The 16749-nt window shown below is 33.8% G+C and overlaps 1 protein-coding gene across 4 annotated transcripts in view; it reads left to right on the top strand.

The window, feature by feature from the left end:
• LOC6053324 overlaps nucleotides 1-9604 on the top strand; it is a 185094-nt gene extending 175490 nt beyond the window's left edge. For all 4 annotated transcript variants that reach the window (XM_038249558.1, XM_038249552.1, XM_038249569.1 and 1 more), the window contains 2 exons: nucleotides 1826-2893; nucleotides 8274-9604. In XM_038249558.1, the coding sequence (XP_038105486.1) occupies nucleotides 1826-2893; nucleotides 8274-9491 (2286 nt within the window). In that variant the 3' untranslated portion in view covers nucleotides 9492-9604. The remainder of the gene's footprint in view (nucleotides 1-1825; nucleotides 2894-8273) is intronic.
• The last annotated feature ends 7145 nt before the right edge of the window (nucleotides 9605-16749 follow it).

Raw genomic sequence — 16749 nt, 5'->3', positions numbered from 1 at the left:
ACGAACACAATTTGCTACTTGACATCCCGAGCAGATGGAAATAATGTGGGAATTTTTTTTTGATAATTAAATATACTAGGCTAATAAAATGTTATATGAGCAACTCTCTACGAAATCTGCCGATTTCGACCATTTTTATTTTTTGTATTTTTTGGTTTGACTTAAACTTTGTGGGGGCCTTCCCTATGACCAAATAAGCTATTTTGCGTCATTGGTTCACCCTTACAAGTCTCCATACAATTTTGGCTGCTGTCCATACAAAAATGGTATGTAAAAAAAAGGGGACAAAAATCCGCAACTTTTGAGCCATAGAGAAATATGGTCAAAAAATCTGCCGCCGTGTTATGAATTTTTGAAAAAATAGTGATTTTTGGAAAAAAAAATCGAAGTTTCATGCAAAAACAAGTTTGACATTATTTTTTAATGCAAAATTGAATTTGCAATCGAAAAGTAATTTACAGATTTTTCTATAAAGGGCTCCGTTTTCAAGATATAGCCACCGAAAGTTTGATTTTAGCGAAATATTTGCAATTTTTCAATTTTTAAAAATAGTGACCATAAGTGACCATTTCTAAAAATATTTTTTTTGAAAAGTTCAGAAAATTTGCAATAAAATTGTCTAAGAGACATTGAAGATTGGACCTCGGGTTGCTGAGATAGAGCCGCTTTAAGAAAAAGAAACACGAAAATTGAAGTTTTCTTAATCTCACCAAAATAACCCACCATTTTCTAATGACGATATCTCAGCAACTAATGGTCCGATTATCAATGTTAATACAAGAAACATTCGTGAAATTTTCCGATCTTTTCGAAAAAAATACTTTGAAAATTTTTAAATCAAGGCTAACATTTTAAAAGAGCCAAACATTGAATATTACGCCCATTTAAAATGCTAGTCTTGATTTAAATTTTTTTTTCTCAAATGTCCTCAACAATACCTACAACATTGCCGAAGACACCAAATTGATCAGAAAATTCACTCAAAAGTTACAGCTGTTTGAATATTTACATACCATTTTTGTATGGACAGCAGCCAAAATTGTATGGAGACTTGTATGGGTGAACCAATGACGCAAAATAGCTTATTTGGTCATAGGGAAGGCCTCCACAAAGTTTGAGCCAAATAAAAAATACAAAAAATAAAAATGGTCGAAATCGGCCGATTTTGTAGAGAGTTGCTCTATGATAACATAAACTGTTATTAAACCCTATTTGATTGATTTTTCAAGAAGAACACTTTCTGTTATTTTAGCAGTATTTGTTATTGAAATGGCATGGCATTTTGTTATTACCGTCTGCCCGGGATCATTAAATTTATTTCAAAACACAACTAAATATCTACGAATTTAGGGAAATAAATGATCTGACCAATTTAAAAATGTTGCAAAGCCAGTGAAGGACGGTTTTGTGTGTTGGTTTTTGAAGAGAAAAAAACACATTATAGTGCTCGAATAAGAACACAGTTTGATGATTTTTTTTTGTCAGCAGATGTCAAAAGTTTTTGTAAATAGAAACATTTTTTTCGTGAGATTATGGAGAACATTTTAAGTTGACACCGCACAATCAGAAATCAAAAGAACGCTTAAAAAAAGAAAACACAGTTTGATGTTTAAAAAAAACACAATTTGTTATCGATTTTGACACATTATTTTATAAGCGCCAAAAGATTTAAAAAAAAAAAAGAAATATTGTAATTAGAATTTAAAACAATAGCTTGAATTAATGTTTGAAAAAGAACACGGTTTGATTCTTGTTCTGAACATTGTTTAACTCTTTCACCATAGAATTTAAATTAATTTTAAAATACGTTTTTGCATTCTTCCAGCTCGAGGAGAAGAACATCGAACTGGAGGGCACCAAGGCGCAGCTGCGGGTTCTGGAATCCAAGCAACAGCAACATCAATCCGGCAAATCCTCCGTCGCCTCTTCGGGCTTCAGCCCGGAACATCACCCAACGGCACCCGCGATCGCCGCCGCCGCAACTCCTACCGCCCTCGTCGCCCCGGTCAAGCCTTCCGTAGTTAGCACGTCTGCGGGTGGCATCGTGACCAGCCAGCCGTTCCACCACCAGCAGCGGGACTTGACGCTGCGGTTACAGCAGGCGAGTCAGGTCTCCACTCCGAGCATGAAGGCGATGATTCCGCTCGCGATGGACGAGGTGCTGCACCACAGCAGCAGTACCGAGTCGGCGCAGGACCAGGCGGAACGGTTGACGTATCCGGAGACGCCCAAGCGGAAGCCGAGCAAGATTCCGCTGCCGGGGACGAAGGGTTACGTGGCGCCGAAGCCGCCGACGGGACGGAATTTCGTGGCGAACGCGCCGAAGAACTCGCCGTCGCCGTCGGGGTCGCTGTCGAACAAGTCGCTGAACAAGAGCACGGGCAGTTTGTACATGCGGTCAACGGGGCCGAGTTCGATTAGCAGTGGGAATCGAGTGGTGCGGGATACCAGCATGAACCGGCCCGAGTCGGCGCAGAGCTGGAGCAGGCGGGACACGTCGCTGGAGAAGAGTCGGAGTTCCTCGATACCGGTGTCGTCGAAGGGATCGCCGGTGGCGGCTAAGCCGCCGCCTTCGGCCGTTGTGAGCAGTTCGCCGCAGCCCAAGGCCAAGCGGGACTCGCTGACGACGCGGGTTAAAAACTTGGACTCGCTGTCCCGGTTGCAGACGGCGGCCTCCACCGGGAATCTGAGCAAGTCCAGCTCGAAAAAGGACCTCAGCTCGACGAGCTTCAGCACGGGTCGGCCGAAGCAGGCTTCCGGTGGGGGTGGCATTCGGCGCGTCAGCAGCGCCTCCATCGGGCGAAGCTCGTCGACGGAACACAGCGGCGGCAGCAGCAGCAACGGTTCCTCCTCGGTGGCGGCCTCCCCCACGGACAACAGTGACAACGGCAAGGTACGCAACATCCGTTCCAGCTTCTGGAACTGGCTGAAGATCTAAGAGATCAAATGTGCGACCCCCCAACCCCTCTTAATTTTTCACACTTCCCCGTCTAAAATCTGCGCGAGTTCGACTCCTAAAAGACTCTGAAATTTCCGTTCAAAACATATCAGTTTCGTCATCGTTGGAACTCTCAACAAGTGTTCGGTGTTAATTTTTTACATTCTCTTTTGTTAACTTGAATCGAACAATCGTGGGTGACTTCTTGGAACTGAAGAAACATCGTCGCCGGAAGCAAGTTATCGAGAATAAAGTGATTTCATTTGTTTCGTGCGCCGCGAAAACAAAACCAAACAAAAACAAAAGACTTTCGCAGCGAAAGCAAAGGCCTTATGCACGAAATTGTGTCCTTACCTCTGTGTGTGTTGTGTTGCTAAAAGCTCGAAACGGATCGTCTCTCTAAAACAAAACAAAACCAAGTTCATGTGTTGTACCCCTACCCCATACTAACATTCCTACCCTCCTACCGACCCTAAATGTTTGTTTACACCCGCGACAAGTGTCAAAATCGCACCCAATCGGACCCAAAAAAAAAAGAAGAAAAACCAAAATTAAGCGCACCGCCACAAACGTCACTCATCAAGTCAAGTGTCAACATCGGACGTCACCCAGTAGGCGCGACACTGCTGTTTTTTGCGCTGTGTGCATCCCCTCGACGTAACTAAACAAAAATGATTAAAAGTGAAAGGTGCACAATCCACGCTACCACCACCTACCTACTACTACTGAAAAGAAAGAGAGAGAAAATCAGAAAAAGCCTGCATTCGATGGATTTTTGCAAAAACAAACACTTACTCACACACTCAAAAAAAAATTAGCGCGCTCTCGCTCACTCACACACAAACACCCTCAAAACGTCTGCAATTTGGAAAATTGAAAGAAACAACAACCTCTTCTATTGTTAATAGTTCTCTCACTACCACTATCAAACCCCCCCCTCTCTCAAAATTAAAAACACACCAATACAAACCAAAAATGAGTCGCTCTCACTCAAAACAAAAAGAGAGCGGGAGCGCGAATGAGCTGTCATCGCGAGAGCGCCCTCCTCTACACACCCCTTCGAGCCCGCGAGCGCGCGTTTGCAGGATTTTTGTGGTTCTACTGTTTCTTCTTGTTTCGTAAGTCATGTTATATTTTTTATGTTTTTTTTTTTTTTAGTTTGTTCTATCTGTCTTCTCTATCACCGTTTTTTCACACACCTTTATGATTTCTTTTTGTAGTTTTGTGTTTGTTTTATTTTCTTTTGTTTTATAAGAGCTTTTAGTTAGGGGTTTCTTAATTTTTCTTTGATTTATTTGTAGTTTGTAGCTTCGTTTGTTCACTTTCATCATCTCATACAAGTAGTTTACTCGTTTCATGCTTTTCAATGCTTCGTGGTCCAATTTTTTAGGTGGATTTATGCTTTAGTTTTGTTATTTTTCACATGCAGAAACTGTACAAATTCTTCATTTTATTTTTGATTTTTTTTACCAGGTAAAAACAATTGCTTTCAAAATTGGTTTCCAAAAATAAGCTTAAGAAAGAAATTGAACCTTTCAATGTTAACATAAATCCTCTCTTTGTATTGCTTACACTAACCTTGAAAATGTATAAATATTTATCAGAAAGGATATGCTGTTTTAAAATTTGATCAAAGGTTTTCGCAATTGTATAAAATTTAATTTATTTTCTATATCTAAAATGTGGCAAAATATCAAAAACTCGTTTTAAAAAATTTCAATGTTAAATTTCTACATTTTAAACAATCATTGGTAAAAATACCAGTAATATTTTTTAAGTTATCTTTTTGGTGGATCTTTGTAGAAATATTTCATCTGTCACAACAAAGTCGAATTTGGATCGACAACATAAATATGAGTTGTATTGTTAAACCTACAATTTTAATGGGTTTCTTTGAAATGTTTCACCGGCAAGTTTCCTCATGTCATGTCGGTGAAAAGTTCATCGGGGATTGGCAATTTTTCGCCAAACATCAGCCTGACATGTGCCATTAAATGTGTGCGATGAAATGTTTCCATAAAAACCACCAAAATTGTATGTTTAACAATACAACTTTGTTATTGAAATATGTTTTTTTCTGATTGTTTGAAACGTTTCATCCGTGAACTTTACATGTCTTGTCGGTGAAATCTGACAAGTTATGTAAAAATTTCAGCCGTATTGTTAAACTGATAATTTTGGTGGACCATGTAGGAATTGACACTTATTCGCCAAATTTCAGCCTATGTAGTCTCTAAATTTACTTGAAACCATAAAAAATATTTAATTTTTTTTATTCAGAGAAAACCATAACACTGTACGGAATAAAAATAAAAATAAAAGTTGTAAAAAGATTTAAAAACATGAAAAATGTTAAACAATTAAACAAATTAAATTATAAAGAAATAAAAACAAAATTAAAAAAAGTAAAGAAAAATAAATGAAGGTCTAGCAAATATTTTTCAAAGTTAAAAAAAAACTTCGAAAACTATTTTTAAAATAACCAAATTTAAGAGAAATAAAAATGTAAAATCATTTTAAAAATCATAAAAAAAAAACAAAAAAAACTTCAAAAATATTTTCAAAATGACCAAATTTAAGAAAAATGAAAATAATGATTTGAAAACATCAAAAACAAAATTAAGAAGGTTTCAAAAAAATAAGAATAATTCTAGGGTTTTTAAGTCCAGTAAAGAAATTTTTAAATTTTAGCTTTTTGGGTGTTTTGAAACAGCTTATTCAGGTATTCAAAAACACTCAAAATGCAAAAAGTGAAGATTTTATTTATTGGACCTTTTCAAATTATTTTAGAACTAATGAATAGTATTCGTAATACGTATTTAAAAATAATAATAATAATAACAGGAAAAAAATTGGAAAAATCAAGAACAGGAAAAAAACAGTTATTTTTAGATTTTTTTTAATCCTATTAAACATATTAATCAAAATAGCTTATAGGACATTTTTTTAAAATAAAATAAATCAACATTTTATTGAAAAAAAAAATGATCGTAATATTTTAAAACGAGCTAAAAATATTCTAAATATGATAAATTAAAAATAATTTACAGTAAGTGTTGACTATGCTTCTATTTCCAAACAAATTTCGAGGTTTTTTTAATATTTTGTTTCCACCTGATTTTTTGGATCATCTGTAAGGGTGCGACATAAACTTTGAAAAAAGATTGCAACGGCCTTGAAAAAAATAAAATAAAATTGAAATCTTTTGAAATAATTAAACAAAAATCTTAAATCAAAAGAAATCAACAAGTCAAAATAAATTTTAATCAAATCAAAACAGGTTGAAAAATCTAACATTTAGAAAAAAATACATAATTTATTATTAAATTTAGATTTTTTAAAATAAATTTATGATTTTATTGGATCTTGGAATTTAAGAATTTTCTACCCAAATTTGGTCTCGGCATTCATAAGCCGGTATCAAATTTGATTTGCACCCCACCCGTGGAGACGGCCTCAAACAATAGCTACCTCCCCAGTTACCTTTGAGAACTGCGAGTTTGGAAAAATAGTCAACTATCGTCTCGGAATTTGCAAAATTATTCCAGCTGTCAAAATGCTTATGCGCCCTTTTCAAAAGTGACTAGAAACCCTTATCGTCGCGACATGTTACCGGCTCACATCTTTTTTTTTAATTTCTCGATACAGCACTTATTCAGTAACTGGGCTATTTTCAAACTGGGTGCAGAGCTCATTCAAAAAGCAGACAAACGTCAAAAAAACAATAACAAACCGGATTGATTGAGGGGTCATTGGATGCAAAAAGCAAATCTTTGAATTATTTTTTTTTATAATTCAAAATAAATACTTTTTAAAGCTTTTTATTAATTTCATGTAAAAATTGAAGGACTGTGGAGAGGTGAGCACTGGAAACGAATTTGAGTCATTTTATTTAAAAATATGCTTCGGTGGTCCCCTCGTTATTTTCAGTTCAGCCTAGTTAGCGAGCAAGTACTGCAGTATTATTCTAAATTATATTACGTGGGACAAGCTGAGCGTATTTTTTGAGAAAAAATAGGGACTCGAATTTTATATCTAAATTTACAGTTTATGAAAAAAGAGTTACAAATTATGATAATATTTCGGTACAAGCAAAAGAAAAACATAGCACAGCATAGCATTGTATAACATAACCACGCAGCAGGGGGTGTCACAATGGTCAATTCAATATCCTTTGTCAATTCGATTGTTGTGCTGTTCAAACAAAAATATCTGAAAACTTAAATTTCCACATGGTGCTCCAAGGCTACGCTCAAACAGTCCCTTGGGGATTTGGGAAGGGATTGTTTTTTTTTTGTTTACAACCAATAATGTATATATTTTGCTTTACCAGAAACGTGTACATATGCCCAACAACTAACTATTAAAACATAACCATAATTACATGTTGTCAATAACACGCTTTTTTCCAGCATGCCGCAATCCCGATTAACAATATTGTCAATAAATTATTCCAAAATTATCATTGCTTCGTTTAACAACTTTTAAGTTTGTTAACTTCTGTAAAAAAAATTCTGTTTAATTTTTGTTTATTAACATTTTGTTTCCCTTGCCAGAACCCTTTCCTTTTTATAACCCTTTCTGCTACGAAAAATCCCTCGAATGAAAGGCTCAATTTCGAAACTATTCCAATCCAAATTTGCTGAAGAAACTCACAAAAAATTGTGTGCGAAATTACAGTAGTTTATACCTTTCTCTGTATTAGTTCTGCGCGCGTATTTCTAAAAGCAAGTGCCTATTTTCGCCCTATCGAAGCTGGTAGAACCAAAACCAATGCGTGACTCACTTTCCAGGGATTGCCGCAGTATCGCCCTATATGTATGTTACACACCCACACACAAACTTAGTGGCTATAGGAAAGCATGTGAAACTCTATCGCTCTAATCTTGAAAATGAAAATTAAAAGTGAAAAAACAGACAGACTAAGGCAACCACCTAAAATTTCGATCAAAGAAGCCCGTTTTTTGGTGGTGAAGGACTAACCACAATGCATCCGTGCGCTGCGCGGACCCGTCCTGACCTCCTGTCAAGATTTTTTTCTTTTTGTTTTGACGCCATTTTTGTTGCACTCTCCATCTTTTTTTTTTGTTTCTTTTTTTTCTAATCTTTTGTAATGTGTTGCCAGTTTGGTTAGTTTCACAATCACCCCTTACCACACCACGCATCACCTTTTTTTTTTCAAAACCTCTAGTCGTATATTCGTAAGAACAACATTGGAAATCATTTTTCAAAAAGTCAAAAATACTACAACGTCTCTTTTCTCTATTGTTTCTTTCTTTTCGTCCCACCTTTTCCGAAAACGACGCGCGCCTTTTGTATCACAAACACCCCGCAGGCCCGAAGAACCAACACGTTCCGCCTGGCCAGGCCTACCCTGATGCCACCGCTGGCGGTTCCCTCCTTGACAGCAACAGCGCCGCCCCGCGGTGGTGGCCCGCAACTGCTACGGCGCAGCCATCTGCCGGTCGTCGTTCCAACGAGGAAACCAACCGCGGCCGCCGCGTCCACGCTAATCATAATGGCGTCCTCGCCGGACGCCACCGCCCACGACGCGTCTTCGTCTTCCTGCTCTTCCGGGTCCGGCTCGTCGCCGTCCTCGGTGACCACGGTCACCACGATCGAGTCGCACTCGTCTTCGACGCAGGCTCCGCCCGCTTCGCGGGACTTGATCGGAGAGTACCTGGCGGCCAAGAGTCGAACTCAGGGGCCGCCCGCCATTTTGATTCCGCAGCAGGCGGCGACGGCGTCGCCATCGCGACGGGACGCCGACGATCTGGAGCTGGCCTACAAGCATCCGATTCTGCTGATGAACGACGAGGACGAGCAGAACGTGTTCTGCAGCGTGGTGTCCAGCGTCGGGAACGAGCGGAACCGGGAGGTTGAGGTGCGGTACGTCGATGACAACTCGATTGAGCTGCTGGACGCGCGGGAAGACTTTGGCGAGGGCGAGAAGGAGTCGTTGATTGTGCCAAAACCGAAGAAGATGGCGTTCCACTCGCTCAAGGGAAGCCCGGTGAAAAACGGCGCCGACGACCAGGACGCCAAGTGCCGGCTGGTTGGCAAGGTCAACCCAAACATCTTGAAAACGTGGGAACAGCTCAGCGGAGGAGACAAGGGCGAACCGGTGGCGAAGCGCAAGAGCTCCCTGATCACGGTGACCTCGTCGGAGAACAGCGCCGACAGCAAGCAGAGCTGTCTGATCTTCTACCGGAACCAGTACAACAACCTGACGGCGCCGGAAGAGGAGGAGTTCCACGTGAACCGCATCCAGCACGGTTCCGTCTCGACGACCAGCTCGTCCAGCACGATGGAGGAGCCTAAAGTTCCGCGGACTACTTCGATGGTCACCTCGACGACGACGACGGAGACGACCAGCTCGGAGGGTTGCTACGATTTTTACGACAGTATCGACGACAGCAGTACCAGGATCGACGGAGTGGTGCTGGAGGAAGACGAAGACGACGACGAGTACGCGATGGCGGCCGGCGAAGGGCTCGCCGACTTTACCTCGCTCGACCGGAAGAAGATGATGTGGTCGATTGACGTGGAGTAGGGGGGAGAGAGAGAGAGGGTGTTGTTTTGGGTATTTCTCGCGATAAGCAATCAGTATTGTTGACAGTACGGTTTTTTTGTGTTTGTATTCGGAAATAAATGTCTTCATTTTTATGTTTTTCCCTTGAATCCGGAAGAGAGCTGAGGGTTGGTGGATGTAAACAAACTTTTTTGACAGTTGCTCACCTTAACCGTTGCAGATCAAGGCCAACAATTTTTGTTTTTGACAGTTGTTCACGAAATGCGAAAATAAACAAAACTGTTTTTGACAGTTGCCCGTGTTGTGTTTTCGACAGTTATCGTTACAGATCAAGGTTAGCAATGGTGAAGGTTGTAAAACCATTTTTTACAGCTGTTCGCCTTGATAGTTGCAAATCAAGTAATTCTAGAGTTATTTTTTTTGAAAAGGTCCTATAAACTATTGTCTTTCATATGTTTATAGGACCTATTAAAAAAAAACTCTAGAATTTTAAAATTTTAGAATTTTAGAATTTTAGAATTTTAGAATTTTAGAATTTTAGAATTTTAGAATTTTAGAATTTTAGAATTTTAGAATTTTAGAATTTTAGAATTTTAGAATTTTAGAATTTTAGAATTTTAGAATTTTAGAATTTTAGAATTTTAGAATTTTAGAATTTTAGAATTTTAGAATTTTAGAATTTTAGAATTTTAGAATTTTAGAATTTTAGAATTTTAGAATTTTAGAATTTTAGAATTTTAGAATTTTAGAATTTTAAATTTTAGAATTTTAGAATTTTAGAATTTCAGAATTTTAGAATTTTAGAATTTTAGAATTTTAGAATTTTAGAATTTTAGAATTTTAGAATTTTAGAATTTTAGAATTTTAGAATTTTAGAATTTTAAATTTTAGAATTTTAGAATTTTAGAATTTTAGAATTTTAGAATTTTAGAATTTTAGAATTTTAGAATTTTAGAATTTTAGAATTTTAGAATTTTAGAATTTTAGAATTTTAGAATTTTAGAATTTTAAATTTTAAATTTTAGAATTTTAAATTTTAAATTTTAGAATTTTAGAATTTCAGAATTTTAGAATTTTAGAATTTTAGAATTTTAGAATTTTAGAATTTTAGAATTTTAGAATTTTAAATTTTAGAATTTTAAATTTTAGAATTTTAGAATTTTAAATTTTAGAATTTTAGAATTTTAGAATTTTAGAATTTTAGAATTTTAAATTTTAGAATTTTAGAATTTTAAATTTTAAATTTTAAATTTTAGAATTTTAGAATTTTAGAATTTTAGAATTTTAGAATTTTAGAATTTTAAATTTTAGAATTTTAGAATTTCAGAATTTTAGAATTTTAGAATTTTAGAATTTTAGAATTTTAGAATTTTAAATTTTAGAATTTTAGAATTTTAGAATTTTAGAATTTTAGAATTTTAGAATTTTAGAATTTTAAATTTCAGAATTTTAGAATTTTAGAATTTTAGAATTTTAGAATTTTAGAATTTTAGAATTTTAGACTTTTAAATTTTAGAATTTTAGAATTTTAGAATTTTAGAATTTTAAATTTTAGAATTTTAGAATTTTAGAATTTTAGAATTTTAGAATTTTAGAATTTTAGAATTTTAAATTTTAGAATTTTAGAATTTTAGAATTTTAGAATTTTAGAATTTTAGAATTTTAGAATTTTAAATTTTAGAATTTTAAATTTTAGAATTTTAGAATTTTAGAATTTTAGAATTTTAAATTTTAGAATTTTAGAATTTTAGAATTTTAAATTTTAGAATTTTAGAATTTTAGAATTTTAGAATCTTAGAATTTTAGAATTTTAGAATTTTAGAATTTTAGAATTTTAGAATTTTAGAATTTTAGAATTTTAGAATTTTAGAATTTTAGAATTTTAGAATTTTAGAATTTTAGAATTTTAGAATTTTAGAATTTTAGAATTTTAGAATTTTAGAATTTTAGAATTTTAGAATTTTAGAATTTTAGAATTTTAGAATTTTAGAATTTTAAATTTTAGAATTTTAAATTTTAGAATTTTAGAATTTTAGAATTTTAGAATTTTAGAATTTTAGAATTTTAGAATTTTAGAATTTTAGAATTTTAGAATTTTAAATTTTAGAATTTTAGAATTTTAGAATTTTAGAATTTTAGAATTTTAGAATTTTAGAATTTTAGAATTTTAGAATTTTAGAATTTTAGAATTTTAGAATTTTAGAATTTTAGAATTTTAGAATTTTAGAATTTTAGAATTTTAGAATTTTAGAATTTTAGAATTTTAGAATTTTAGAATTTTAGAATTTTAGAATTTTAGAATTTTACCGTTGCAGATCGAGATCGGCAATTTCGAGAATAAACAAAACTGTTTTTGACAGTTGCTCACCTCTACCGTAAGTTTAGTAATTGAACTGTCAAAAAAGTGTTTTGTTTACTCCCCTCCAAACCTCCACGCGCGACCAACGTTCCAAAATTTGGCGAATTTTTCGACTTTCCAGAAGGTCACAAGCGGATTGCCAAATCTAGTCAATGTGCATAGATTTAGGTTAGGTTTCTTGTTCAATTTCAAATTGCTCAGCCAAATCTTGGGACAAGTCAGCGCTCTCTTCCGGAAAAATACACAACCACACACACGTAACAGTAATATCGAACGTCAACGCCGTCCAGCTGTCAGTTTGACAGATTATCACACACACACATGCAACCGTAAACAGAATTGCTCAGTAGCGATTTGATGCAAGCAAATCGTCGAATTGAAGCTTATATTTTGATAAGACAACCAATGCAACACGTTTGGAAAACGGCAGAGTCATTATATACTAGAAACAGTGAAATCACATTTATTTTTGATAAACTAAACGTGGCAAAGAAAACCTCAGAAGCGAAAAATGTACATTCCAAACTATAAAGTTTAAAAATAACATTAAAAAAACAAGAGCGGGAAAGCGGACAACATTTTAAGCAGATATATTTTTCTAAACCAATCAAATTTCCTATCTAAGACTTTAAAACAAATCAAACAAGTGTACGGGAAGCGCTGGGTTATTCTACACAATAAGTAATCTAGTACTCCATTTTTAGAACGATCGCTTTCCCAGTAGTCTACTACTGCAACTACTCACTCTCGAGAAGCCACGCCCCCTTTTCGCAGATCGAAATCGAACCACGAAATGAATGGAATTTTTGCTGTGATAAACAAAATTATCCAAAATTTAAACCAAATACGACAAAATTTAAAAACTCTTCAAGCAGATCTGCTTTTCGGCGCGCGCGGTGGTTCGCTTTCGATGACAGGAGAGGGGGGCGTGGCCAATCATTTCATTCTAGTACTGCGCTGCTACCGCCACTACTACTACTACTACTTAAACAAATAAAAACATGGATCCTATCATCGCACTCATACACACACCCACAAACCTAGCGTTATATACGACAAAGTGAAACCAGTTAGTTGCGCTTTTTTAAAACTACCCAAAATCGAGATAATAACAAACAAAAACGCATCGTCAACTTTAGAAAAGTTACTAAATTATTGTACTGAACGCCACAGGAGCTTGAAGAAAAAAAAAACCGACTTTTTCATCTTTGTGTTGATTTTCACCAAGTGATTGTGTTTGTTTTTTTACCTAGTTTCTCCGGAAGGTTGCAACACCACCACACACCTAATTGTAATGATGATATCGCTAAACAATTTTCACAAACAAAAAAAAGCAAGCAAAACCCATACACTGAGAAGAAGTTAAGAAGAAAAACCTACAACACTATTCAAATTTCATTATGTTAATAAATACGTGTACATATTATCGCAAGTTAGGAATCAAGCGCGCGCGTTACGGAATTTGGAGACGCGCCGCGACATGTGGAACGGAACGTCGTTTCTTTTGTGCAGAAGGGTAAGAAAAAACGTTTAGTTTTGCGCGAGAAGGAGCAAGTTTGCGCGAAGAAAAAGTACTGTTTTGAGAATAATAGTAACTATTATTATTATTATGGAATATTATTATTTGAAAATACAAAAAAGTGAAAACTGTTATATATTTCAATTAAATTAAACAACAACAATAAAACAAGAAAAATAAAAAAATGTTGTGACTTTTTTTCTGTAATGTGAATATATCACCTTCAACCTTCTAATTTTTACAAATTGACTTAAACGTCCACGCCAAAACATCGAAAATTTTAGAATTTTACTGCCGTTCTACGCATAATTGTCCCATGTTCGAAAAAGTGCAACTGAGAAAAACGCGATTGAAATTTTTCGACCGTTTTCTGTGTTTCTACGCATAATTGTCCCGTGGGTCCCTATTCACCCCATAAGTCCCTAATCATCCCAGTTAGCAGTTTATCACTCTTATTTGTAAACCTCTTGCTATACAAAAGGTAAACAAGACATAATACTTAGTAAAACTAATGATTCCGTGTAAGAAAATACTTGGTGGGACAATTATGCGTAGAAGTACAACGATGGGACAAACAGACTTGGTGTTGTTTTTCATGAGTTTCCGAACAAAGTACCAGATTTTATGTGTTTTTCTTAAAGTACACATCAAACTAAACATAAAAATGTCATAAAGTCAAAATCGCCCAAAACTGACATGGGACAATTATGCGTAGAACGGCAGTTTAGTAATTAGGAATTTATGAATTTTTAAAGCTTCTAGAACTTTGACCAAATTTCGAAATATTAAAAATTTTAGAAATTTTAGAAATATGAACATTTTTAGAATAAATATTTTGAAAATTTTAAAAATTTAAAAATTGTTGAGATTTAAAAAACTTTTGGAACTTTAAGAACTTCTAGAACACTTGGAACTTTTAAAACTTGTAACACTTTTATAAATTGTAGAAATTTCAGAACTTTAAGAACCGTCATCAGGGGTAACATTGGGTCTGGGGTGAGATTGGGTCATACAAAATTTGTATGACCAAATTTCACCCCCCAGACTCAATGTCACTCCTGATGACGAAACTTTAGAAACTCTTAGAACTTTCAAAACTTTAAATTTTTATAAAAATATTAGAATTCTTAGAATTTTTTGAAAATTTTCAAAGTTTTAGGAATTATAAAATTTTTAAATTTTTTTAGAAAATTTAAAAACTTATATAACATTTTGAATATTTAGAAATTTAAAAAAATAGAACTTTTGGAATTTTTAGAACTGTTAGAACATTTAGAACACTTCTAGAGTTGTTTTTCAAAAAGTCCTATTAACCATTGTGTTTTATACGTTTAAAGAACCTATTAAAAAAAAACTCTAAAATTTAGAAATTTTAAAATTTCTGGGATTTTAGAAATTTTAGAACCTTTGTAACTTTTTAGAACACTTTGAACTTTTAGAACTGTTATAAACTTTTAGAAATTGTAGAAATTTCAGAACTTTAAAAACGTTTAGAATTTTCAAAATTAAAAAAAATAATGTGCTATTTTTTAAGTTTTAGGAAATTTTCATTTTTATTGAAAACTTATAGAAAATTTTAAAATTTTCACAGATTTTGAAATTTTAGAACTTTCTGAGTCTTTGGAACATTTTGATCTTTTAGAATTTCTAAAAGTTAAGAACTTTAAGAACTTTTAGAACTTTACGAACTTTAAGAATTATTAGAACTTTCAGAACTTAAAGAACTTTTAGAACTCTTAGAACTTTTAGAATTTCAAAAACTTTTAGAACACATGGAACTTTTTTTTTAAAGAAATTTTTTTTTTAAGTTTTAGGAAATTTTCATTTTTATTGAAAACTTATAGAAAATTTTAAAATTTTCACAGATTTTGAAATTTTAGAACTTTCTGAGTCTTTGGAACATTTTGATCTTTTAGAATTTCTAAAAGTTAAGAACTTTAAGAACTTTTAGAACTTTACGAACTTTAAGAATTATTAGAACTTTCAGAACTTAAAGAACTTTTAGAACTCTTAGAACTTTTAGAATTTCAAAAACTTTTAGAACACTTGGAACTTTTTTTTAAAAGAAATTACAGAACTTTGAGAACTTTTAAAACATTCAGAATTCTTAGAAAGTTTAGAAATTTTTTGAAATTTCAGATTTTTTTTATAAATTTTAAACAAGTTTTGAAATTTAAATTAAAAAAAATTAAAATAAATCGAAATTTTAGAATTTTTTGGAAATTGTTGAAATTTTACTTTTTAAAGCTTTTAAAAATTTTGAAAGCGCTAAAAGTTTTAAAATTTTATAAAATGTTTGAAATAATAAAAAGTTTTAGAAAAACTTTGAAGCTTTCATAATTTAAGATTTTTAAAGATTTTAGAAATTTTAGAATTTTTGGAACATTTAGAACTGTTTGAATTTTTGGAACATTTAGAACTTTTAGATTTTTTAGAACTATCAAAACTTGAAAAACCTTGAAAAACTTGAAAAACTTTAAGAACTTTAAGATTTTAAAGCACTTCAAGAACATTTAGATCTCTTAAAACATTTGAAACTTTTAGAACTTATAACACTTTTAGAAATTGAAGAAATTATAGAACCTTGAAAACCTTAAGATTTTTTAAAAGTTTCAGTCTAAGTAATTTACGATACTTTAATTTTTTTTATTTTAAAAGTATTTTATTTTTATCAAAAATTGCAATTTCTGAAATTTTCAAAATTTTAGAGGCTTTAGAAATTTGAGAACTTTTAGAACTTTTAGAACTGTGAAGAACTTTTGTTTACAATTTTGAATTTCGGAAAATCTCCTTTCTTTTTTGTTCCTCAATGAAAAACACAGTTTATTTTTATTTTGATAATTTTATTGAAACGTCATCAGCGGTTAGTTCTCCTTCGGCATCTTCGTGCCAAAGTCACCACATGGTCCTATGGTGCGGTTCTACTTGCCGGCATCCGGCTGGGGCGACGGATAGTGGTGCATGCGCTCGTCCGGCTCGGGAACCGCTCCAACCTGCAGTGCGAACAGACTGCCAACGATGACCAGAAGGTACAGCAGGAACTTCATTGTTGTTTTAATTGGTTGTATTTCTTCAATACTGATGCTGATTTATGAGAATTCTGTGCTTTTTATACGGAAAGGGTTCGAAGAATGAGTCCAAGCAGATGTTCTAGGATTTCTTCATCAAATTACTCAATGTATTGCCTCATCAATAAGTTGCAAAATTGTTCTTCTTAAAAATTACGAGCAGTTGAACAAATATGCAATCCTATAAAGGTTTTCCACACATAAATATCTCTGCAATGTTTCTAGCAATACCTCATTTCTTTCATCAGAAGCTAATCAAACATCATGCACCTGCTTATCTTCTCTCTTCTAGTTCTAGTCGTAATCGTGGCGCTCGCTCTTCAAACAGTGCAA

Source organism: Culex quinquefasciatus, chromosome 1 (assembly GCF_015732765.1).
Source record: "Culex quinquefasciatus strain JHB chromosome 1, VPISU_Cqui_1.0_pri_paternal, whole genome shotgun sequence".
Taxonomy (NCBI): domain Eukaryota; kingdom Metazoa; phylum Arthropoda; class Insecta; order Diptera; family Culicidae; genus Culex; species Culex quinquefasciatus.
The sequence above is the reverse complement of the archived record's forward strand: the minus strand, read 5'-3'. Positions and strand labels throughout refer to the sequence as shown.